Source organism: Oncorhynchus gorbuscha, linkage group LG15, assembly GCF_021184085.1.
Source record: "Oncorhynchus gorbuscha isolate QuinsamMale2020 ecotype Even-year linkage group LG15, OgorEven_v1.0, whole genome shotgun sequence".
NCBI classification, from domain to species: domain Eukaryota; kingdom Metazoa; phylum Chordata; class Actinopteri; order Salmoniformes; family Salmonidae; genus Oncorhynchus; species Oncorhynchus gorbuscha.
The window spans coordinates 41,866,233-41,892,643 of NC_060187.1; the positions used below are offsets into that span (position 1 = coordinate 41,866,233).

Consider the following 26,411-nt stretch of genomic DNA (forward strand, 5'->3'; position numbering starts at 1 on the left):
AGAGTTGGAATTGTGACATAAAAAAAAACAAGAATCGACAGAATAAAGTTCATTTGTAGTTCTAAACATATTTAGGGTATTTTTTACTCACCTTTTGTCTCTCCCACGATGTTATTCCTCTCTCCTTCAGCATACATCACAAATACATGCATATGGAAAATTATGCAAATTAGGCGATGGCATCTTTTAGCGACTTTTAGGACAGCCAATAGCTACTTTCCTTACTGAGGAGTTAGCAACACTGTTTCCGAGTTGTCTTGAACGTGTTCAATACGTTGTGTGATGACGCGACGGTGCTACGTGTCTAGGAAGTAATCCAGTCAACATGGCGACGCAACAAGGAGATATTGATGAACTCTTCGATGTGAAAAATGCTTATTACATTGGCAGTTATCAACAATGTATCAATGAAGCTCAGAAGGTTAAGGTAATTATTTGCTGATAAACCGTTTGTGCAACATGGCTAATAGCTAGTCTTTCTGTATTCTCGATGTAATACGTTTGAACTGGCTAGCTAATCAGCTAACAGTACTAGCTGCTAACGTTAACATCTATGTTATAAAAGCAATTCAGTGAATTAATAGATGATGTTAAATCAAAAGCATCACCTACTTGCTATTTTCCTCTTTACAGCCAACAACACCTGAAAAGGAGGTTGAGAGAGACATGTTTCTGTACAGAGCCTATATTGCCCAGGTAACTTCATAATTGCACAGATGGCGATATATTTATTAGAACGTCACATTACGTGAGTGTAACCTTAGTGTCACTGCAATAAATTACTATAATGTTTGTCTAATCTTGAACTATAACTTTATCATCGGATAAGAGCGTCTGCTAAATGACTTAAATGTAAATCGGAAGATGCCTCCATTTTAAGTGCCATTAAGACACTGCCTGTCAGTATTGTATCAGTTGTCATCTGTATAATTTCAGAGGAAGTATGCTGTGGTGATGGATGACATCAAGGCCAGCTCCTCACCAGAACTCCAGGCTGTCAAGATGTTTGCTGAATATCGCGCCAACGAGGGCAAAAGGTTTTATTCCATGAAACAGTCAATATAACAACCCACCTGTGTAATTAAAGTGAAAGGCTTTTTGTCGGCTCCTTTGGTGGTGTAGAAATATTGCTTATTTTTTTCCTTGTGCAGGGATGCCATTGTGGCTGAACTTGACAAGAAAATGAGCAAGAATGTAGATGTGGCCAACACAACCTTCCTGCTCATGGCTGCGTCCATTTACTACCATGAGATGAACTCGGATGCTGCCTTGAGGACCCTGCACCAGGGAGAAAGTCTGGAGTGGTAAGAATGATCACAGGATACTATTCACATTTGTAGCCCCTGTTATTATGTGTTATGCGATACGTGAATGTCCCTCTTTTTTTTAAGCATGGCAATGACCATTCAGGTGCTGCTGAGTTTAGACCGTGTTGATTTGGCAAGGTATGTCCACTTGACACACACCATCTGATTAACTTTTAAGTAAATTTTGTTATTAAAGGATTCAGCAAATTAAGCATATGATTCAGTGTTGGTTATATATGGTGTTTACTTATTTTGACACTAAGGAAAGAGCTGAAGAAGATGCAGGAGCAGGACGAGGATGCCACACTGACCCAACTGTCCACGGCCTGGGTCAACATCGCTGTTGTGAGTGTCAGCCCATAGCGAAGATCCTTACATGCTATTATAACATTGGAGCGAGCGGGCCTCATTTCCCCTCACCTGAATGAAATGGGCTTTTGACAGAGCACCACTCTCAATGGAAAAGTAGTCATCAATATAGGACTGAAGTCCACTCAATTTCTGTCTTCTGATCAACAGAAGAAAAAAAAGGACTTTCCCTTTTTTTTCAGGGAGGAGAGAAGCTGCAGGATGCTTACTACATCTTCCAGGAGATGTCGGATAAGTACTCCCCCACTTTGCTTCTGCTGAATGGCCAGGCTGCCTGCCATATGGCCCAGAACAAGTGGGAGGAGGCAGAGGGGGTTCTCCAGGAGGCACTAGACAAGGTCATTACTTACCTCACATGCGTTCTTATCTTAATCAACTGTAGACATATTTCAGAGATTAATTTGTAGATGTGTAGAGGGGTGTTTAAATATAGATGAACACTATTTGATAGCATAACATTATAGGGTGTTACAGTGAAGACATTTTAATAGTACAATTTGAATTAGTTAAACCAATTAGTGGTGTATGTCTTATCCAACCATATCAATACAAGTTTAGTGTCTTCATAAGCAAAATACTTGCAATTTTAGCAATTGACCAGTAGGTGATAGAAATACACTAGTAATGCAGTTGTATTCATATTTCAGAAAATGTGCTGGAACACGTATGAATGAAGCGGGATAACGAGTGAGGTCATACAGTGCATCGAGACATTTCTGTGAGGAGAAAGAGGGTGTTTTCCAACCTCTTATAGAGTCTGTTTTTCCCCTAACAGGACAGCAGCCACCCTGAGACTTTGATCAACCTGATTGTGCTGACCCAGCACTTAGGCAAAGCTCCTGAGGTGAGTCTTTGCATCAGGTTTGCCACAAATACTGAGAAATGTTTGTCAGCCATTATCAAAGCTTTGGAATGACAAAAGGGGGTTTATTCAAATGGTAGATACCTTGCACATTAGTGTCCTTCTCCTTGAATAGCAATACACTTCAAAGACAAAGTTCAAGGGATAAAGTCGCCCCCCCCCTCAAAAAAAAATCTGTTTGTGCCAGATTGAGGTGACGGTGAGTAAATAATCAATAGAATCTTGACTATCTACAGAATGGTTTCTTCAATGGGGGTCAAAGTAATCACTGATTACCTATCAAGGTTATTTAGCTTGCCTGAGGTGTATATAGATAAGACCTTGTTCTAATGATTTATGATAAATGTTTTTATAGGCATGAAATTCCTTAGCATCAATCTGTTTTGTATTTGTTTGCAGGTAACCAACAGGTATCTCTCTCAACTGAAAGATGCCCATAGAGCTCACCCCTTCCTTAAAGACTACCTGACCAAGGTACGTTGATTACATTTGCCCTTACATGGTTCTACTTCATCTTGAAACAATGCATTCTTCCTTGTTACAGCTGTTGGTCAGCCTTAGCTATCTTGGAAGTAAATGAAATTATCTGATTGGTGAGCACTGCAGCATATCTAGTCTAAGCATTTAAAACTAGTTTTGACTTTAAATTTCATAGACTTCACTACACACAATTCTCCATTAAAGTGTAAATCAACATTGAAAAGTTAGGTTGTATCATTCATTAGACCAGTTTATTTCTATCCACAACAGTGTTGCTAGTTAAACATTTTCTACCGTGTGTTAAATGCTTCTCCTTTTTTACCTCAGGAGAATGAATTTGACAGACTGACGATGCAGTATGCTCCCACTGCAACTGCTTGAGACAATGGAGACATCTGTTTGGACCCCAAAACATTATTAATACTGGACACAACTGCTTTCTCCATATCTTTTTGTCTATCAATATGGGAAACGCTAAACTGTATAGATTAAAATTGACATGCACATTTAGAAAGTTGAATAATAAAAAGATTGAATAATATTACCGTACATATTTTCTTTATACTCACACGTACAGGTATTTGTAGTACATGAAATGTCCCTTCTGATAATGTCTCTTTGATGTTTGTAACATCTGCATTTCTCTCATTGAGAAATGCTTCCAGTCACTCTGTTTCCTTTTAGCATTCCTCTAAAATGTACAATAAATGTTTTATGACCCGGTTTACACCCAGTGTGAGGTTTTTGGGGGTATCTGTACTTTACTATTTATTTTTTTGACAACTTTACTTCACTACATTCCTGAAGAAAATGTACTTTCTACTCCATGTATTTTCACTGACACCCAAAAGTACTCGTTACATTTTGAATGCTTAGCAGGACAGGAAAATGGTCTAATCCACACACTTATCAAGTGAACATTCCTGGCCATCCCTGCGGACTCACTAAACACAAAAATAAGGAAATGGTGCCGTCTGATAAGGAATTTGCAATGATTTATACTTTCGATTCGTAAGTATATTTTAACCCAAATACTTTTAGACTTTAACTCAAGTAGGATTTTACTGGGTGACTTTTACTTGAGTCATTTTCTATTAAGGTATCTTTACTTTTACCACTGGTGTCAGTGTGAAACCAGTGGTGGAGGGTACACACAGTTTATCAATATTTTTAAATGTATCATTCTATTGAAATTCATGGATTATGGCCCGACAAGATCAGCTAGAGGTAGACAATGTTTCCTCCTTTATGTGTTTGAAACTATACATTTTGTAAATGAGTGGTGCCATTAAATTCATGAAAACCCTGCAAGGTTGCAGTGCTTGGTTCTTGACAGACTCAAACCGGTGTGTCTGGCACCCTACTACCATACCCGGTTCAAAAGCACTTAAATATTTTGTCCATTCACCCTCAGAACAGCACACATACACAATCCATGTCTCAAGGTTTAAAAATCCTTATTTAACCTGTCTCCCCTTAATCTACACGGATTGGACATGGAGTAGCATTTCATAGTATTTGAATGTGTTTTCTGGAACAGTCGACATCTTGTTGATGTGCATCGTTCTGCTGTTACATGTTGCGCTGTCGCTTTAAATTATCTCAGTTTAAAAAAAATCCCAGTACTTAAAAGTAGTGGGCCATAATTACGTCAGCTCCTCTGCTTTTTTCTTCATTCAATTCGTTAGAATGGTTTTAGGTGCGGGTGCTGAACATTATAGTCTTGCCGGTAAAAACGTTTACTAGCAGTACTTTTAATATTGTAACCAGAGAGGTTTCAAGTGCGGTGTGGAATCATGTTCTACATTGATTCCCATTAAAACAGCACGCATTTTTCTGTCACTTGTCAAGACGCAGCATCACAGACACAGCATCACAGACACCGCAGGACACGACTAAGCAGCGGAACGACAGAGGAAGGCGAACATTGTGAGGACATCTGGTCTTTTATCGGCGTTATTGGTTATTTCTTAGTATTAGAAATGTTTCAGGACCACTGGTTTGGTATCTGGTAGGAATAGGTTATTGTAGCTGATGAAATGACGAAGATATGTTATATAAGGCGAATAACGGAGATCAGACAGAATTTAACGTTGGCCTCACAAGAATCGCATGTGATACCTCGACTGTACCGCTCTCTAGTATGGCACATCTTTAGTTTAGGTAGCTATCCAGATAGCTAATAATACTTACTGGATTTGTTTTTCTTGGCACACGGACGTGATTTTACAGTTACATCTAATCTCTGATAGATTCAACTAACGTTAGTTTGGTAGCCGTTTTAAATGCTGGTCTACCCGGTATTGTGTACATGTAATTTAGCGAGCTAGTCGGCTAACAAGCTAACGTTAGCTACATTTTGATGTGGTATGAGTAAAATAAGAATTGCCAAATTTCTGGCCAATGTTTACTAGGTCATAGAATACAGTAGCTTGTCATTCTAATAATTATAGCTAGGTAATTAACGTTGGTTATTAAATAAATCCAGCCGGTTTACCCATGGTTTTTGTAGGTTTATAATCCAATCAGACATAAATGATCTTCATGTGAAATGAACCCACGTCCTAATTTAGAAAAGAAAGAATTAACATTAGGCCACTTGAGACTAGGTTAAGCTGCTTAAAGCTTTTTTTCTAGTTTTTAGTTTAGCTATATAACTAGCTAGATACAGTAGTTTGGACGCGTCGGGATCTTGCCTGGCTACCTCCTGTACAGAGAAAACACGCCGATCATACCGTCTCAGTGTCAGTTTTCTAAATCGCCGTTTTCCGTGCCGACACAATGGACAGTCACACGGATGATGACAGTATGAGAGTCGGGGAGGTGGAACCCATGCCTGGCTATACGGGTCTCCTAACGAGAGCGTCTACTGTGATGCTCAGTGCCTGGAGAGACTGCAGCGCGTGCGGTCTAGAGCTCTCTAAAAGGACGCTCCTGGATAACGCTTATATTACATGGACCGAAATCGGCCTTTTCTTCATGTGCGCCGTTATGTGGACGCAGATACGACGGGGACTAACAGAATGTCTGTTCAAGGTAGATACAGCCCCCATACCCAGCTTTCCCCTCAATCTTGCATACTATACATTCACATACACTTTTATCCACGAAATACATACATTCCCTCTTTACTTCAAGAACCATGGGCCTTATTCTCGTTCCCTAATTACAGGAGCCTTCTATCAGAGTTCAGCCTTCATTGGGTGTTTATAAAGGCGTTCATGTCGCATGTTTCATATACCTTGCAGTATAACTGAAATAAGATAACCATTGTATTTCAATTATGGTGAATTACACTTCACTTTTTAAGCCCACCACAGGTTGTTATTTAACACTGGTCTGTTTCTCTCTGGTATAAAATCATAAATTATTCTCCTTGCTGAATTCAACAATTGTTGTCTACTGTACTGGGACTTGTCCTCCTGACAAGTTAATCTTGATGCCCATCAAATTGAATCATATGATGAATACCTTCATTCTGAGGAAGGCCTACACGCTACACTCCAATACCTTTAGTGTCTCAGTGTGTGTCAACTTGTAGTTCCCAACCAGGGGTTCTAGGAACACAGGGGGTCCTTGAGAACACTAATGAGACCATAGGCTTAATGGTCAAATGCACATGAGAGGGTACTTTAGGCATACTCTGGGCAGAGCAAAATCCACTGTTGTAGCCAAAATCAAGATCAGATACCAGGAAACTGACTCAGTAAGACTATGGAAACCCTTCACCTCAGCTAATGACTCTGCAATAAAATATTAACTCCCGGGTTACAAAGACCAGAGCAGAGATGTGGCAAGCAAGCTTTGCTGAGGAGATTAAGGACACATACATGTGAACCACAGACAGCACCTTTTTTTTCTTCTAAGTGTGTATAGCCTCCCTAATCATTGGTGATTGGCTTAAGGCCGTAGACTGATGAGGAAATCACTGCATGTGAGATCTACTCCTACAGTAGCATTGTCTCTCAAGCTACTGTCACAGCACTCACACAAGCGGGTTTAGACAGTGGTTTCCTGGCGCATGCTCAAACTATCATCAAAAAAGCAATATTCAGCAATTCTAGGTTGTTTTGTCATTTATTTTCGAGTAGCCTAGTAGCTAGCGTCTCTTTTTATTTTTTTCCCCACACACACACACATTCAGTTAGTTATCCAGCAATGAATGTGTTACACACCATTAGCATATCTTTGCCTGTCAATGAATGAATACATTCATAATCCTCCCAGCTTTTGACTCCATGACAGTAGTAGGGGACTCAAGGCTCTGCTGAGCGATGCACAGACTCTGACTCTCTCGCCAGGGGCATCATTCCAGCTAAACCAAAAGTATGGCAAAGTGACATGGGAAGGGGTTTTGTATTCAGACCCTTTGACTTTTTCCACATTTTGTTATGTTACAGCCTTATTCTAAAATGTATTAAATAAATGTTTTTCATCAATCTACACACAATATCCCACACTGACAGAGCGAAAATAGGTTTGAATGAAAATGTATTACTTAAAAAAAAAACAAGATACCTTATTTACATAAATATTCAGACCCTTTGCTATGAGACTCGAAATTGAGCACAGGTGCATCCTGTTTCCAGTTTGGAAAAATCAAGACTGTTCCTAGAGCTGGCCGCCCTGCAAACTGAGCAATCGGGGGAGAAGGGCCTTGGTTAGTGAGGTGACCGAGAACCCGATGGTCACTCTGACAGAGTTCCTTTATGGAGATGGGAGAACCTTCCAGAAGGACAACCATCTCTGCAGCACTCCACCAATCAGACCTTTAAGGTAGAGTGGCCAGACGGAAGCCACTCCTCAGTAAAATACATGTGACAAGGCTGATTGGAGTTTACCAAAAGGCACCTAAAGGACTCTCACAACATGAGAAACAAGATTCTCTGGTTTGATGAAACCAAGATTGAACTTTTTGGTCTGGAGAACCTGGCATCATCCCTATAGTGAAGCATGGTGGTGGCAGCATCATGCTGTGGGGGTGTTTTTCAGCGGCAATGACTTGGAGACTAGTCAGGATCGAGGGAAAGAAGAACGGAGCAAAGTACAGAGAGATCCTTGATGAAAACCTGCTCAGGACCTCAGAATGGGGTGAAGGTTCACCTTCCAACAGGACAACAGCCTTAAGCACACAGCCAAGTCAATGCAGGAGTGGCTTCGGGACAAGTCTCTGAATGTCCTTGAGTGGCCCAACCTGAGCCCGGCCTTGAACCAGATCGAAACATCTCTGGAGAGACTGAAAATAGTTGTGCATTGATGGTCCCCATCCAACCTGACAGCGCTTGAGAGGATCTGCAGAGAAGAATGGGAGAAATTCCCCAAATACAGATGTGCCAGGCTTGAAGCGTCATACCCAAGAAGACTCGAGGCTGTACAACAAAGTACTGAGTAAAGAGTCTGAATAGTTATGTAAATGTGATACTTCAGTTGTATTTAAAAAAAAAACATTTGCAAACATTTCTAAAAACCTGTTTATGCTTTGTCATTATGGGTTATTGTGTGTAGATTGATGAGGGGAAAATATTATTTAATCAATTTTAGAACAAGGCTGTAACATAACAAAATGTGGAAAAAGTCAAGGGATCTGAATTACTTTCCAGATGCACTGTATATCGATTATATATATCGATGTATATCGATTATCACGTTGAAAGCTCGGTAGGGGGAGATGAGGTTGCGTGTCCTGTTATAACTAACACCGCTCAATAACCACACAGAATATAGAATCATTTTTACATCACTGGTTAGAGGACAGTTTGTAGAAGACATCTAGCTACATTTTGAAGTGATGCATTTTGATTCAAGTGGGTCGCCAACGTGCTAAGTGTAGCGCAACACCTTTTGGTTAATCACTTCCATCGGTATCATGCTGAAATCAATAGAACAGGGGGCAAATGTTTTGGAGTGTAGCACGTTTTAAACTAACACTATTCAAAGGCTACACGGGAACTTGAAATAACCGACACATCGTTGGTTGAATGAGGACTTGTAAGAAGGCTTATATCTATATTTTGAATGTTGAATGTTGATTTCGGGAGGCTGCCATCACGGGAAAGGGAACAGACCACTATTTTTGTTAGTTAACGTAAACCCAGGGATGGGCAACTTTAATGTAAAACATTGTGAGCGGAACATTTTAGTGGCCCCCCTCTTGCCAGCAGAGATTTTGTAGTTTTTGTTTCAGAGTTAATTTCGTGCAATTCTATACATTTTATCTTGGGGTGTAGGGAAAATATTGCAGTTTAAAGCAGGTTTCCTGCAATTCTACACATTTTGCCATGGGGCGGAGAGGAAAATGAACTGTTTTACACTTCATGTCCTGCAATTCTACACATTTTGCCATGGGATGGAGAGAAATGTTTGCTGTTTTTGATATGATATCTGAGTGAGACTGACTATCAAAATCATTGGGGATCCCTCATCCAGTAATTTGACCATGATAACTTTAGATAGTTTAGCGGCCAGTCAATTTAGCAATCTAAAATATGTTAGCTGTCATGGGCTAATTGAGTGACTATCAGTGACTGACATAACAAAATAAAAACTGCTGATGCACAACTACATTTTGAATTCACCTTGTGTATTCTACTATTCTAACTCGCAACAGTAAGTTGAGACCCCGACTGAGTAAAAAGAAAATAGGGGTGGCCACCAGTTGCCCATCCCTGACTTAAATTAATCATGATGAGGCATAGGATATCAACAGTGTAAACAGTTGGCTGCTTTTTAAGTGATTGTTTGTCAAATCCATGTCTTTGTGTGTGGCCAGTGACTTTTATAGAGAGACCGCATCAAATTTGTTGTGCCATTTCATAAGTCCTGCGCATCCCAGCGTGTGACACAATCAACAGTAACAAAACAAAGATCTATTTTAAGCAATCAGTCTTATGTCATCACGATGACTATAAACCTTTATAATCACATCACCAATCTGAGGTAAAAAGGATGTGTAAATTCCACTCAATTCTTTGAGGTGAAAATGTAAGTTTGTGTAAGGTAGTAACAGAAACGGTCCAATTTCCAGGGAAATTTGTGGAATATACAATACTTTAATATGGCAAAATAAATGTCAATTTAAAGTGATAGTATATGTTGCGCACTCAAACAATTTCACACTCATTTAACCATTTACAGAGTAAAAAAATGCTCTCAAACACAATTTAACCGGGTACTCTAGACTAGCCTCTCCATAGTATCTATGCAGCAGCCTGATCGTTTGACGTCCCTACTATAATATGACTTGGAGTGGCCTTTGGGAGGTGCTCCAATGTCCGTTCCAACAGATGTGGCTCACAGATCATTATTAATTTGGACATTTGGCTGGGTTAGGAGTAAAGCTAAATGCTATATCATATGTTGGCTCAGATGTGGTCAGGGAATGGGCGGCTTTTTCCTTTTAGTCACAACTACTATGGAAAGACCCTGGATGAGAAATGGCCGGGCCTTTCACAATTAATTACACTAATACAATCTGATGCAACACTATCGAGGTATTTCTCGATTTACGTGTTTTGTGTGTGTTGCGTAAGAAGCACCCAAACAGTGATTGAGAAATGCCAAGGGATGTAAATCATGTTAACGAAAATTAGCGCCCAGTGACGCATTGAGGCTAAACTATCTAGCTTTCATCTGAGGAATGTGTACTCCAATATAGCCCAACAACTTCAGCCTCTCGTAGAATTAAGGGACACCATAAATAAAACACAAGGCTTTTTGAAATCTCCTGGGTGCTCCTGTTCTACTACTCCCTTAAATATTTGAAGCTATCAGGGGACTATTCCCACAACCTCTGTCTCTGTGGCAGCATGGGTATATAAAGAAGCGTCTGAGATGGAGGGGGAGTAGAGAGAGACAGGACCTACAGTGAACCCACTGACTGACTGACGGACTGACTGACTGACTGACTGCCCCTCATGCAGCAACAATATTCTCTCTAATACAACAACCCCCCGACCGACCACACTGTAAAAACTCTGGGCACTAGTTACCTATAGACTAGGACTAGGACTTTTTTTTCCTTCCTGTGCACATGGTCAGGAAAAAACTCCTGACCCTGAGAGTATGATATTGTGTCTGACATTGTGGTCATGTGGTACATGTCTTCACATAAGATGGCCTCTCTGACTTTACTGTGAAAAAGGCCTTTTTTAAGGACTTTCTATTTGGAGGATATAGACGCACACTGTTGAGCTCTCATTGGCAGATGGCTCAGAGCGGTCAGTCACCTTCCGGCTTTGTAGTTACTGTTGTTATTACACTGTCTTAACTCGGTCACTGCACTGCACCGAGGGCAGAGGTGTCGGCTTAGAAGACTTGGGCTCAGACAATAAACTGTAGGGCCCTAAAGGCTCTCTGTATCAGTGTTTGCCTTGTGTATAACATTGGGATGCTGTTTATGATTAACTAACACTTACACTTGGTGGTACTGTTATTTTATTGCTATACACCTGCCTATATGACAAGGAGGTCAGTGTATGATTGTGTGCTGGTGTGTGCGTGTCTGCCTTGACTGTCTGTATATTTACTAGTGAGTGTGGGTGTGAAAGTGCACGATGCCTGACTTCCACTTCCTGCTGCTATAGTGCTGCAACTGGGGCCAGGGCTCGGCTAAGCTGGCGCAGCACACCCAGCTTTTATTAACGGGGCCAATTTCGGCACTGATACATGGCCTGCCTGCTTCTCCACAGCCACAGCCTCTCAGGATCCGGGCAAACGTGCCAAGCCTAACTCGGCAGCAGTTCATAACCCCTCTTATGAATTCCTGTCTCCCGCTCGCAGCAAATACATGTACTTGACATTGTTAGCCTGGTTTTAGGGCTTATCAGCATTGGGCTATGTTTCAAAACCACTTGATGTAGAAGGCACCCTCAACCACAGGTCTTGGATCAGATCCTAATGTAAACCATTTGGGGATGGGAAAATAATCAAATCTGACCCTGTATCAGTGGTTAGGGGCAACTACCTACTGACTAACTAACTTTCTGGTTATTCTAATTTCTAAAACCGTCTGACATGAGCCATGACAAGTCACACATACAGGCTTAACGACTATTGTTATCAAACTGTAGTAGTGTAGTAAAACTATTTGTCTTGATTAAAAGTCCCAGCAGCCCTCAATTAAAGAGATGATCCTTACATCCTCTCATATAAATATTGATTAAGTGTAGCCGGTCTCTATATAACTGGCTTTAACAAAATAGCGTATGAAGAAGCAGACAGGAACTAATTTATTATGATTAACTAAACAACTCCTATAAATAACTTGTGTTTACCGGCTGTCTTTCCCCTGGCAAGCTAGAATGCATAGCCTTGACCACAACAGCAAAACATGTCCCTCTGTAGAGAGACAGCACATTGTGGCTGTCAAACTTGGCAGAGCTCTGTAACCCCAACAACAAGGCTACTTTATGACAATACGATTGAGAGGGCAAAGGAAATCGGAGCTCATTGTCTCCTCAGCACAACACAGCGCTGGAGAGCCCAGAGTCTGATAGAGTTGTGGTGGGACCATTCATTAGTAGTAGGATATAATAGATATCTAGCCTGTTGACAAGGAGTTTCCCACTTTCCATGCTTTTTAAATGGTGGACGGCTGCGCGCGTGCACCATCGCGCATACATTTATTTTGTCCCCACGATACGCAGGTTAAAATATCAAAACAAACTGTGAACCAATTATATTAATTTGGGGACAGGTCGAAAAGCATTAAACATTTATGGCTAGTTAGCTTGCACTTGCTAATTTGTCCTATTTAGCTAGCTTGCGGTTGCTAGCAAATTGGTCCTGGGATATAAACATTGAGTTGTTATTTTACCAGAAATGCACACGGTCCTCTACTCCGCCAATTAATCCACACATAAAACGGTCATTCGAATCGTTTCTAGTCATCTCTCTTCCTTACATGCTTTTTCTTCTCTTGACTTTATATTGCGATTGGCAACTTTCATAAATGAGGTGCATTACCACCACTGACCTCGTTCGTCTTTCAGTCACCCACGTGGCTATAATCAATGAGGAAATGGCACGTGGGTACCTGCTTCTATAACCCAATGAGATGGGAGAGGCAGGACTTGCAGCATGATCTGCGTCAGAAATAGAAAGGACTTCTATTTTAGCCCTTGGCAACACAGATGCTCATTGGCACGCGTGAGCAGTGTGGTTGCAATAATTGAATAACATAGATTTCTACATTTATTTTGCAACGCTCACACACGCGACGCGAGCGTGTGGTCAGCCTGTAAGACCAGCCTCTGCCAGAGCCTGTTGGTTAGCATAGCAACAGGATAGTTAGCCCCACATGAGCTACACATCTGGGAGAGCGTAACCAAAGATAGACCACAGCTTGTTGTTTCCAATGGGAACAAATGAGTCATAGTGGGAAGAACAAGCAAGGAGGTGGGCAGAGCCCAGCATGAGCTAGTGAGATCCTATTAGCTCGTTGTAGCATACATCTGCATATTTCCGCCTACTATGTGAAGTGCGCGTTTGCAATAACTCACCTATGCACTTCTAAACAATGCAACTTTGTATAACTTTATAACTTTGGCAAAGGTAAAGTCTACAAAACGTAGTCCACTCTGTTCATAACAGATTCTAGTTTTGGAAACAGAAAACTGTATTGAGATCAAATGTTTCATCAATGAGAAAATGTGCAGAATGTCAGCCAAAATCCATCTGTTTCCATCTTCTCGGCTACTTGGCTTCCTCTCACTACCATCATTTGCTAGTGAATGGAAACGCCACAAGCGCATGCTTCACATTTATACATCCGGTGAAATACGTCTCATTGTTCTGCGGTGTAACAGTGACTGTTTTACAACGAGGTGTTACTCTGTTAGCCCAAACACAAGGGCAGCTGAGCTGACCCTACCAGGTTTGTTTGAGCTGAACCCACTGTCATTCGACCTCGTCCTCCCCCCACCTCCTTCTCATCGCTAAGCCTCCTCCAGCTTGTCAAAGATTTACCCAGTGGATGAGAGTCTATATAGTTCATGGCTCATCCCTGTAGTGTCATACGGTCTAAGCGTCGTTAATAAAATGAACACTAATCAGCTAGCCTCTCCTTTAGTTCCTACTATATGACCGCCTGGCAGGCAGTGACGTGGTTATTACAGTGACCTCATAAACCGCAGGCTCCTGGCTTTATGCACCCTCTTAGTGTTGCCAATTTCATGCCTGTTGCATTATGGATGATGCCCATATGCTCACACATACAGGGAGAACAGAACAGCTTGTGTGAATAATAGTTCATTTGTCTTGCTGCAAATGGCAGGAAATGACAAACCACTCTCTCACTTAGTGATGCAACATTCAGTCAATTTTGTTGCCGACTAACCAACCCCCATTAACAGTTAACGGTTAAATTTGTTTCAAACAGTAAAATTACATGACCAACAGAAAATACATGGAAGGAAATGTTTTCACTAAGACTTAAAAAAACATGCGACAATATCGAGCCTATCCTCCCATATTACTGAACATGCAACTACTCTAATGAAGCAATGAATGTAATACATCATTTTTAAACATTTGCCAAATTGCTGATTGTGGGAAAGCACTGTTCTTAAAGACACACCTGATGCGAGCAGTTTCAAGTGACAAGAGTTTAACATCTCCATTAGAAACTTGTGTTCGTAAATGCAATCTGGAGTACCAGGTGTAGACTTTACAGTGAAATGCTTACTTACGAACCCCGAACCAACAATGCAGTTTAAAACAATACGGATAAGAACAAGAGATAAAAGTAACAAGTAATTAAAAAGCAGCAGTAAAACACAATAACGAGACCATATACAGGGGGGGGGGGGTGCGGTACAGAGTCAATGTGCGGGGGCACCGGTTGGTTGAGGTAATATGTGCATGTAGGTAGAGTTAAAGTGACTATGCATAGATGATACCAACAGAGTAGGGTGTAAAAGCAGGGAATCCAGAGAATAGAATTATGGTCAGATTTGCCAAATGGAGGGCGAGCTTTCAGGGCTCGACCCTAACTTTTTTCCCAAGGAGTACATGTGCTCCTAAATGAAAAAAAGGTTGGAGCACAGTGAACAATGTTCAAGTAACACAGAGTTTATTAACAAACATATTTATACTCTGTGTGTGAGCGTGTACTAAGGGACAAACATCTGTGCTACAGCACATACCACCAAAATCACACATTGACCCATGCCTACTAGATGCAAAGGATATCAGTTGTCCAGCTGCTTTTGTAAGTTGGCCGTCTGGCACGCTTAGAGGTCAGCCAGCGGTCCACGGCAGGAGTGGGATAGAACTCCGACAGAAGAACCCTCCAGGCTGCTCCTCATCAGGTCTTCGCTGGTGGAGACCCCAAGGCAGCTTCTTGTCGAATTCTTAATCCGGTTCTGCGCAGAGAAGCCTCGCTCACACTGGGCGGCTGAAATGGGCAGCACCAGCATAAGCTGCACCAACTCCAGTATGTTCCAGGGAAAAGATGATAACTTTGCATTTCATTTAAACTCTTACCACTAACTTATCAAAACCAACTATAGAAGGATACCATACATAGTCACTCGGGACTGTTAGTCTACTTTGTAATCGTGCCTGTAGGGGTCCTTTGTTAACATGGTCTCCCACAGGCCACTGTAGGATGTGTCCTTGAAATTGTGGCTGACCAGGATTTTCAGCCCCTGCCACGCATCCTGGATTGCAGCCATGTTGCACCCCGATCTGCAGGATTAGACAGAGCAAGTGAGTTTGAAAATATGCAGTCATAACATTGTCTCATATGGCAATGCAGTGTCAGATAAATTCTTACCTCTAGAGGCTCCTTGAAATGCCTCATCAGGTCTACCACACACACCATCGTCGCCAAAGGTGAGAAGGCTGGCCTGGTCTTCTGGCCATGCGTCAGGGTTTAGCACTCTGAAAGACTCCACTGGGATCTGGACACCCTCATCCTTCAGCAAACTACCAAACCTGGCTTTGAGATCATCCACACCCATGTTGATGGCCACCTCCACTTGCTGCTTCAGCTGGGGATCGGTGAGGTCCGTGATGCCTTTCAGATTCCCCTTCAGTGTTATTCCCTTTAACAGAAATAACACACACACACAATGAAATGTCTGGCCATTTGTCGGTCTCCCATAAAACATTTTAAAAAATGTCTCCACTGCATTTCCCTCCTTACTCTCAAATTGTTCTATTGGGCAACGAATACATTGATTCTCACAGAGAATCTGTCTTAATCATTGATTTTAATCCTTGATTTCTCTTACATCCTAACAAGCTCTCATCCTAACACACCTCGAATCTCCTCTCATCACCCTGCTGCCGAGCAAGCATGGTCTGGATCTTCTCCAGCATGCCTCCTGCCTTTGCCCTAAGCTTTAGTGCTTCCAGTCTTGTCACTGTCTTCCTCAACTCTGATTTGGGGGAGGATCAGGTCATTCCTTTTCAGGGTGAGGCTAATTTTTTAATTTTTTTATTTGTTTATTTCACCTTTATTTAACCAGGTAGGCTAGTTGAGAACAGGTTCTCATTTGCAACTGCGACCTGGCCAAGATAAAGCATAGCAGTGTGAACAGACAACACAGAGTTACACATGGAGTAAACAAGTGAGTGAGGATAGCTCCTCAAACATGTCTGAGGGAAAGGACAGAATGCACAAGAGTGCATTCTCCATTTCCCACTTTATCTGTTAAGTAGTGAATAAATAAACTGTCACCTGTCAATTACTTGATTCTGAAAGAGTCTTCAACCTAATTTTTAAAACTAGTGTGGTATTACATTTCCTGTGTAAAATGGACCTTCTTTGCCCTCCATTGAACTTCCGCTGTTCTTGATGCTACGGCTAGGTGCTGCAGAACAACGGAGTACTGGCCTTCGTCAGTGGCAAGGTCCTTGTCTTGTCCATGCCGTAGTAATACTTTGAGGGCTCTGTGGATATGGGGGACCCAGCAAGTTCCCTTGACACTAGACTGTGTGCAAATATCCACACAGAGCTCTTGCCCGAAAACAGAGCTCTCGTTTGGATTTTCCGCTGAAGTGGTACGTCTTCCATATCAGATTCAGAAGCTTGTACACGACAGAAACCTTTGGCTCTTTCTTCTGAATGGTCAGTATTGCCAGCTCTAGCCTGTGAAAGTCATAACAGAATCTTCCAAACAATTCACCGTCTCTTGTGCCAACAGAAAACTATAATTCTGTGGTATTTACCATTCCAGCACTTAGTGCATGCACACAGACACACACACTAACATTCTCTGCTAACAAATAAAATAAAATCATAGAGAATGTATTAGTTACAAACCTATTTGGCATACAGTGGATTGGGAAAATATGCCACCCTGCCTCTCTCTGCAGGTGGGCAATCACTCCCCCACGGTAGCCTATGTTCACAGAGGCACCATCCGCCCAGAAGGAGATACACTTCTTCATCCATGACCCTCCATCCTCTGGGCAAACAGCAAGAAAATGCAGCCTTGGTGGCATCCAAAACACCTCGAATGACAAAAAAATAAAAAATTATACAAAAGTATTTCTGACAAACTAAATTCTCCTTACGAATAATGATGACACTTTACACAAGAATAAAGCCTATGAAGAGACTTAGCCAAGCATGGGAGTGCTCAAGGGTCTGTTGGCCGACCAGGAGATTGCCCTCTACAATATTTGCAGAACATGACATTGTTTTCTAACTCTAGCCATGGGAAAATTGAGCCAATTCGCTTTGAATCTACAGTTGAAGTCGGAAGTTTACATTCACCTTAGCCAAATACATTTAAACTCAGTTTCACAATTCCTGACATTTAATCCAAGTAAAAGATCATGGTCTTAGGTCAGTTATGATCACTACTTTATTTTAAGAATGTGAAATGTCATAATAATAGTTGAGATAATTTATTTAAGCTTTTATTTCTTTCATCACATTCCCAGTGGGTCAGAAGTTTACTTACACTCAATTAGTATTTGGTAGCATTGCCTTTAAATTGTTTAACTTGGGTCAAACGTTTCAGGCAGCCTTCCACAAGCTTCCCACAATAAGTCGGGTGAATTTTGGCCCATTCCTCCTGACAGAGCTGGTGTAAATTAGTCAAATTTGTAGGCCTCCTTGCTCGCACACGCCTTTTCAGTTCTGCCCACAAATCTATGAGATTGAGGTCAAGGCTTTGTGATGGCCACTCCAATACCTTGACTTTGTTGTCCTTAAGCCATTTTGCTACAACTTTGGAAGCATGTTTGGGGTCATTGTCCATTTGGAAGACCCATTTGCGACCAAGCTTAAACTACCTGACTGATGTCTTGAGATGTTGCTTCAATATATCCACATAATTTTCCTACCTCATGATGCCATCTATTTTGTGAAGTGCACCAGTCCCTCCTGCAGCAAAGCACCCCCACAACATGATGCTGCCACCCCCGTGCTTCACGGTTGGGATGGTGTTCTTAGGCTTGAAAGCCTCTTAATTTTTCCTCCAAACATAACAATGGCCATTATGGCCAAACAGTTCTATTTTTGTTTCATCAGACCAGAGGACATTTCTCCAAAAAGTACGATCTTTGTCCCCATGTGCAGTTGCAAACCGTAGTCTGGCTTTTTTTAATGGTGGTTTTGGAGCAGTGGCTTCTTCCTTGCTGAGCGGCCTTTCAGGTTATGTCGATACAGGACTTGTTTTACTGTGGATATAGATACTTCTGTACCCATTTCCTCCAGCATCTTCACAAGGTCCTTTGCTGTTGTTCTGGGATTGATTTGCACTTTTCGCTCCAAAGTACGTTAATCTCCAGGAGACAGAACGTCTTTTTCCTAAGCGTTATGACGGCTGCATGGTTCCATGGTGTTTATACAGATGAACGTGGTACCTTCATGCGTTTGGAAATTGCTCCCAAGGATGAACCAGACTTGTGGAGGACTACAATTTTTTTCTGAGATCTTAGCCGATTGCTTTTGGTTTCCCATGATGTCAAGTAAAGAGGCATTGAGTTTGAAGGTAGGTCTTGAAATATATCCACAGGTACACCTCCAATTGGAAGCTTCTAAAGCCATGACATAATTTTCTGGAATTTTCCAAGCTGTTTAAAGGCACAGTCAACTTAGTGATACAGTGAATAATAAGTGAAATGATCTGTCTAAACAATGTGTCATGCACAAAGTAGATGTCCGAACCAACTTAACAAAACTACAGTTTGTTAATTAACAAGACATTTGTGGTGGTTGAAAAACAAGTTTTAATGACTCCAACCTAAGTGTATGTAAACTTCAGACCTCAACTGTATATATTATCCCTCCGCCGGCTACAGGGGACGTTGAAGTGACAGCAGCCGCCATGTCACCGTTTGCCGCCTCGGATAAACCTTGTGAAGAGGAGTCATTATTTGAAACCTTGCGAATCCCCCTCACCAGATTCCTCTTTCTCCTAGTCACCTTTTCGCTTAAAATAAAACTGAATGGGCTTCATTTTTAGCGATGTTTGCACTTTAACTTATAGCCTATACCGATACCTTTTTCCAGTGTTGTTCTCCTTTCTCTCACTCTGACTGGACTGCGTCAACACATAAAACTCTGTGGTTGGTGAATGCCGCATGTGGAATGTGAGACTTGTAATTTTTAAACAATTACCAGCGGGGGACAAATAGATTACGGTGAACTGTAATCTTTACTCACACACTGTGCTCGTAAATTATTTTCGCACATACCTATTTTTAGGCGCAAATGTGAGTGAAATACTTGTACTGTAGAGCCCTGGCTTTTTATGAGTCTCTGTGTGGAGTAAAGGTGGTCCAGAGTTTCCCCCCCCTCTGGTTGTACATTTAACATGCTGATAGAAATTTGGTAAAACAGATTTGAGTTTCCCTGCATTAAAGTCCCCAGCTACTAGGAGCACTGCCTCTGGGTGAGCGTGTTATTTTTTGCTTATGGCGTAATACAGGTCATTCAATGCTGTCTTTGTGCCAACCTCAGTCTGTGGTTGAATGTAAACAGCTACGAAAAATACAGATGAAAACTCTAGATAGTGTGGTCTACAGGTTATCATGAGATACTCTACCTCAGGCGGGCATAAGCTCAAGACTTCCTTAGATATCATGCACCATCTTTTATTTACAGAAATACATAGTCCCCTGCCCCTTGTCTTACCAGACACTGCAGTTCTATCCTGCAGGTACAACACCATAGTGTCCTCAAACTCATTACAAAGCTAAGGACCCTGGGACTAAACAGCTCCCTCTGCAACTGGACCCTAGACTTCCTGCTGTGCTGGCCCCAGGTGGTAAGGGTAGATAACACATCCGCCACGCCGATCCTCAACATGGGGGCCCCTCAGGGGTGATACTGTGTCATCAGCAAATTTAATGATGGTGTTGGAGTTGTGCCTGGCCGTGCAGTCATGAGTGAGAGGTTGAAAGTGAAGTGAAGACACTTGCCAGTTGGTCAGCGCATGCTCAGAGTACACGTCCTGGTAATCCATCTGGCCCAGCGGCCTTGTGAATGTTGACCTGTTTAAAGGTCTTACGCACATCGGCTGCGGGAGAGCGTGATCACACAGTCATCCAGTACAGTTGATGCTCTAATGAATGTTTCAGTGTTTCTTGCCTCGAAGCAAGCATATGAGTTATCTAGCTCGTCTGGTAGGCTCGTGTCACTGGGCAGCTCTCGGCTGTGCTTCTGTAATAGTTTGCAAGTCCTGCCACATCCGACGATTGTCGGAGCCGGTGTAGTACGATTGGATCTTAGTCCTGTATTGACACTTTGCCTGTTTGATGGTTCGTCGGATGGCATAGCGGGATTTATTATAAGCTTCCGGGTTAGAGTCCCGCTCCTTGAAAGCAGCAGCTTTAACCTTTTTAGCTCAGTGAGGATGTTGCCTGTAATCCATGGCTTCTGGTTGGGGTATGTACATACAGTCACTGTGGGGACGACATCCTCGATGCACTTATTGATCAAGCCAGTGACTGATGTGGTGTACTCCTCAATGCAATTGGAAGAATCCCAGAATATATTCCAGTCTGTGCTAGCAAAACAGTCCTGTGGATTAGCATCTGCTTCATCTGACCACTTTCTTTATAGACTGAGTCAATGGTGCTTCCTGCTTTAATTCTTGCTTCTAAGCAGGAATCAGGAGGATAGAGATATGGTCAGATTTGCCAAATGGAGGGCAAGGGAGAGCTTTGTACACTTCTTTGTGTGTGGAGTAGAGGTGGTCTAGATTTTTTTTACCTCGTTGTACATTTAACATGTTCATAGAAATTTGTTAAAACTGTTTAAGTTTCCTTGCATTAAAGGCACGGCCACTAGGAACGCTGCCTCTGGATTAACATTTTATGGCGGAATACAGCTCATTCAGTACGGATTTAGTTCCAATCTCGCTCTGTGGTGGTATATAGACAGCTACAAAAAAAAAACTCTGGGTAAATAGTGAGTTCTGTGTTTCAGTATGATATGTTGAATGAGACACCAATGTCAAGTTCAATAGCCTACACGCGAAGTCCGGCTAGACAATTACCTATCAACTAGAATCCGTAACAGTCTGCAGCTTATCATAAATACTCCACCTCAGGCGAGCAAAACTTTGAGACTTCCGTAGATATCATGCACCAACTGTTTACATAAATGCATAGGCCCCCGCCCTGTGTTTTACCAGAGGCTGCTGTTCTGTCTTGCCGATAGTGTACAAACCGCCAGCTCTATGTTCTTAGTGTCATCCTTCATCCACGACTCAGTGAAGCATAAAATATTACAGTTTAATGTCCTGTTTGTAGGATATCAATGCTTTCAGCTCATCCCATTAATTTTCTAGTGTTTGAACGTTAGCTAGCAGAACGGAGGGCAAGGGCAGATTAGCCACTCGTCGCCTGGTCCTCACAAAGAACTCTGATCTTTTGCCTCGAAATCTAAGTTTCCTCCAGCGACTCACTGGGATCGAGGCCTGGGTGTCAACAGTGTATCGGGTGTCAACAGTGTATCCCTCGCGTCCGACTCATTGAAGATAAACTCTTCGTCCAGTTTGAGGTGAGCAATCCCAGTTCTGATGTTTAGAAGCTCCTATCGGTCATAGGAGAAGGTAGCAGCAACATTATGTACAAAGCAAGTTACGAACCAGGCGAAAAAACAAACAAAATAGCGAAAAAAAACAAACCAAATAGCATGATTGGTTGAGGGCCATCATCTCAATTCCAGACACAAATGACAGAACACCTCACTCAACCGAGCAGAGCTTCTTAGGCTGTTTTCATGTTATCCAGAGCGTAACTGTTACATTGGCAACAATTTAATTACGTTTTTTTGCCGACGTTTGCTGATACCGGCCATATTCAACAGGTGTTGAGCGTTCATAAATTCATTAGTTATTCTGCGCTCTGGCACACTCCCGACGTAAATACGCAACTAGAATGGGTTGTTAGTATGACTAGGATTGTGCCTTTGGCTTCTAGACAATGAAAGAAAGTTCATATGAAAACCAGTAGAACAGGAGAGAAGTGCTGTGAAACTTTCTGGGTGGCAAGCCTAGCAGCTATTAAGTGCTTCATGCTGTTTCTCTCTCCCAGTGCTGCTCCCTACGGCCTGCGTTGCCTAGCAACGAATCTACGCTCTATTTTGGTCGTGTCTCGCTCTATAATCTCACTGTACATGACTATTTTCGGCAAGCCTAAAAAAATAAGTGCTGCTCATCGATAACTGCCGTCCAGTTTGTCTTCTTATGACTAAGATAGTAGCCTTACTACTTGCAAAAATAATTAAAGATGTCCTGGATGCAATCATTGACGAAACAGTCTTGCTTTATGAGGAACAGACATATTTCTAACCATGTCAGACTAGTATTAGACATTCTTGACTACTCAGACCTAATATCCGAGGATAGCTTCATATTATTTATAGATTTTTATGAAGCATTTGACACAGTAGAGCATCAGTTCCCTTCCACTCCCTTGAGAGACTTGGCTTTGGGGATTTTTTCTGTAAGGATATTAAGCCTAAACAAATGGTAACAGCTCTATCAAATTGAAATATGACACCTCACCTAGATTTGAGTTAAAGAGAGGAATTAGGCAAGGTTGTCCTATCTCTCCGTAACTGTTTTTATTTATCACCCAACTTCTTACAAATTCTTTGAATAATAGTCCAAATCTTTTTCCAAATCTGGTAAAGAAATTATAAGCCAGCTGGCTGATGATCCTACACTTTTTCTGAAAGATGCTAACCAAATTCCCATATCGATCAATGTGATACAATCCCTTTCCAAAGTATCTGGTCTATCTTAACATTAATAAATGTGAACTCATGGCTGTTAAAGATTGTGTGACACCTTCATATTATGATATTCCAGTAAAAGAAGAACTTACATATTTAAGCATAACCATTACAAAGGATCAGGAGTCTAGAGGCTTACTAAATTTGAACCCTCTTATTAAAAACTTCAGAAGAAGATAAATCAATGGCTACAGAGGGACTTATCTTTAAAGGAAGAGTCCTAATAACCAGGGCTGAAGGAATCTCTAGACTAACATATGGTGCTCTCTTTATATCTTGACAGTAAAATAAGGAGATAGTTGGAAAGCATCTGGTCTTTCTGTGGAGAAACCTTACCCATTACATTAGGAAAACTGTTGTAATGAACACTTATGAGAATGGTGGGCTGAATTTTCTGGACTTTACTACACTAAATAATACTTAAGCTCAATTGGATAAAAATTCCTAAGACCCACTTCTATGTGGAATTTTATTCCTCATCATGTCTTCTCTACTTTTGGTGGCCTTAACTTCATGTTGGTTTGCAATTATAATATTGACAAAGTTCCAGTTAAACTTTCTGCTTATCATCGGCAGGTCCTTGTCATGGTCCTTAATTTATAAGCATAATTTCTCTCCACACAGATATTATATATGGAATAATTGGGATATATTGTATAAAAATATCTCTGTTTTTAGAATATTGGTTCCGAGATAATATCCTATTGGTGAGCCAACTGGTAAATGCAGAGGGTCTTTTACTCAGTTAAGGAATTCTTATCACTTTACAAGGTCCCTGTAACACCTAAAGATTTTGCAATTGTTTTAGATGCCATTCCCTCAGGTGTTGCTTCATTATTCAGGAACGTGTCAAGACCTGACCTTCAGAGCCTACTTTCTGTTGACTCATCAGTAGGAAATATTTGTTTATTTTTTGGTCCGTTCAACAACAGAGCTACACGATCCTTGTTTCAGCAGGATGTTGTACCTTATGTCATGCCTTATTGGAATGGATTTATTGATAATATCTGTTGGAAAAAAGTTTGGATGTTGCCACACACATCTACTTGTTAACAAAATTAAGGAAGTTTCCTTTAAAATTATTCATAAATATCATCCCACCGACCACTATATTTAGAAGTTTAAGGAAAACATCAACTGAAATTGCTCCTTTTGTAATGACCACCCAGAAACAGTGTTGTATCTTTTTTGGCATTGTAGTCATGTAAGGAATCTGTGGCAAGACATCAGTAGATTTATAATTGAACACATTTATTAAGATCTTACACTATTGTGGAGAGATGTACTGCTTGGATTCTTTACCTATGATAGAAATAAGCTGAAATATTTGTATGTAATTAATTATTATTCTTTTGGCCAAATTTCATATTCACAAATTTACATTTACAAAACAAAAAAACACATTTTCCTACCTTAAAATAAATTAAACTAATTTAAGACAATTAAAAACTCTAACAAAAAAGCTGTTAGAATTTTAAGTGTATGTCCCTCAAGGTCCGTGTGTAATGTGATTCTGTACCCCCGAGCCCAATTGTCCATTTTATATTATTTATATATTTATTGTCCACACATGTACTTCCTGTGTTGATTTGTTAATAAATAAAAAAAGTTAAAATACTTTTTTCAGCAAAATATGAATTCCGGTCAACCAAGACAGTTCCTATTTTATGAATGATGAGATTTGTTAAATTCTGACACCAATTTAATCCCACAAAATTATCCAAATTAACCTATAGACTGATAAGCATGACGGTGAAAGTTATTTTCTGCAACTAAAGTTAACCGTTAACATCCCTACTCTCTCTGTCACTCCATGGTCATCTTTTGAACTGGGCTCATGACACGAGCGCTTCCTGCCAGGGGCGGTACAGCCCTCATCTATTACTCAGCAGAGGAAATCAACAGCTATCAGAAAGTGCTTGTATTTTTGTATTTTTGTTTTGTAGGGCAGCCCTTTAATGCTAGGTCATATGACCACAGATCACAAGCAGGCTGTAAACAATTGCCAATATTGTTAACATAAAACATGATCATAAATAAAGCTGTTATGTTACTGTATAGATGAGCACTGTCCATCCCCTAGATAAATCTTTGACAAGATTGAGAAGAATGACAGAGCTGGGGGTTCAGGGCGGTCAGTTGACGATACAAAGTGCTATCCTCCACAAACAAGTAAAAATGTAGGCCCAGTAGTTGGCCCTACTACTGGGCCCTCAATACGCAGACTCATTTCAGTGTGAGAAACTAAAGTTAAGCTACCTCTTGAATGCCCTTCAATTGAAAATGTATGGAAGGACATTACAAAATGACAGTGATGAATTGAAATGATCCAAAGAGGATGTCTCACAGCGGTATTAGTGACACTGAGAGGACCGACTTCTCTCCAGGACCAAACCATTAGTAGCCAGGACAAACGTATATTCACGATTTCATTATCATAAAAATCTGTAAATTATAGCACATTTTGGGGCTTATTCAATAGTTTTTTACTGATAAGGTAGAATTCTAAAGAAAATTCATGTTAAAAGGTCAATTTTATATTCCTTAAATACAAAAATAATTGTCATGGCAATTTTATTTATGGCCAAGTGTCAAAACACCAGTTTTAAATGTCCAAATTCATAATCAATATGCCAAAATAAGTACATAAAATGTACTACGTACAGTCACTCTTGTGTTCAGATTAACTTTTATTTTGCTAAATTAGTACCTTCTAAAGTGCACGTGCGCCAATATTTACCAAGTGGTCACTCAAGACTGGAATTGATTAGCTTGTTCTATGGAAATCAGTAGTGCACGCAAATTAATCACGCACATCGATGTTGTATTAAAATGAATGAAACTGGGACAATAACCACGGCGACATGTACCATTTGTGCTCTAACAGACAAACCTCAATGGACTTGGGTATACTACATATATCTGTCGATAGATGTCTACCTGTCATAGCCCTTTATCAATTTACAGAGCAAACATTTCCATGTGGGGCCCATATGGGTTAATGAAGGGCTGTTCCACAGGCCCCATGAGGGAAACTTTGTGGTGCAGCAGTGTTACGAATCCCTTTTGGCCCGACAGTCTAGGGGGGGGATGGTAATGAGACCCGTAACATAACTCATGCAAATTATAATTTTGACAAAGTAAAAGTGAGAACAAAATAACCACGACTACTGAAATCTACCGTCAA

General features: G+C 41.0%; 2 protein-coding genes across 2 annotated transcripts in view; both read left to right on the forward strand.

Moving 5' to 3' along the window:
• The first annotated feature begins 250 nt into the window (after positions 1-250).
• On the forward strand, positions 251-3,741 carry cope (COPI coat complex subunit epsilon). The gene is made up of 10 exons (XM_046299848.1): positions 251-427; positions 634-696; positions 937-1,037; positions 1,152-1,304; positions 1,392-1,445; positions 1,571-1,652; positions 1,859-2,014; positions 2,452-2,520; positions 2,938-3,012; positions 3,346-3,741. Exons 1-10 carry the CDS (start codon positions 326-328, stop codon positions 3,397-3,399), a joined length of 909 nt encoding a protein of 302 aa, XP_046155804.1. The 5' UTR covers positions 251-325; the 3' UTR covers positions 3,400-3,741.
• A 936-nt stretch (positions 3,742-4,677) lies between these two features.
• Positions 4,678-26,411, forward strand: part of LOC123998116 (ceramide synthase 1-like) — a 37,109-nt gene continuing 15,375 nt past the window's right edge. The window contains exon 1 of the mRNA XM_046303040.1: positions 4,678-6,054. Within this exon, the coding sequence (XP_046158996.1) occupies positions 5,800-6,054 (255 nt within the window). The 5' untranslated portion in view covers positions 4,678-5,799. The remainder of the gene's footprint in view (positions 6,055-26,411) is intronic.

Excerpts from the sequence above, each read along its gene's own strand:
- cope (XM_046299848.1), top strand. The coding sequence starts at position 326 with ATGGCGACGCAACAAGGAGATATTGATGAACTCTTCGATGTGAAAAAT. Across the intron at positions 428-633 it reads ATGAAGCTCAGAAGGTTAAG|CCAACAACACCTGAAAAGGA; the intron begins GTAATTATTTGC and ends TCCTCTTTACAG. Across the intron at positions 2,521-2,937 it reads ACTTAGGCAAAGCTCCTGAG|GTAACCAACAGGTATCTCTC; the intron begins GTGAGTCTTTGC and ends ATTTGTTTGCAG.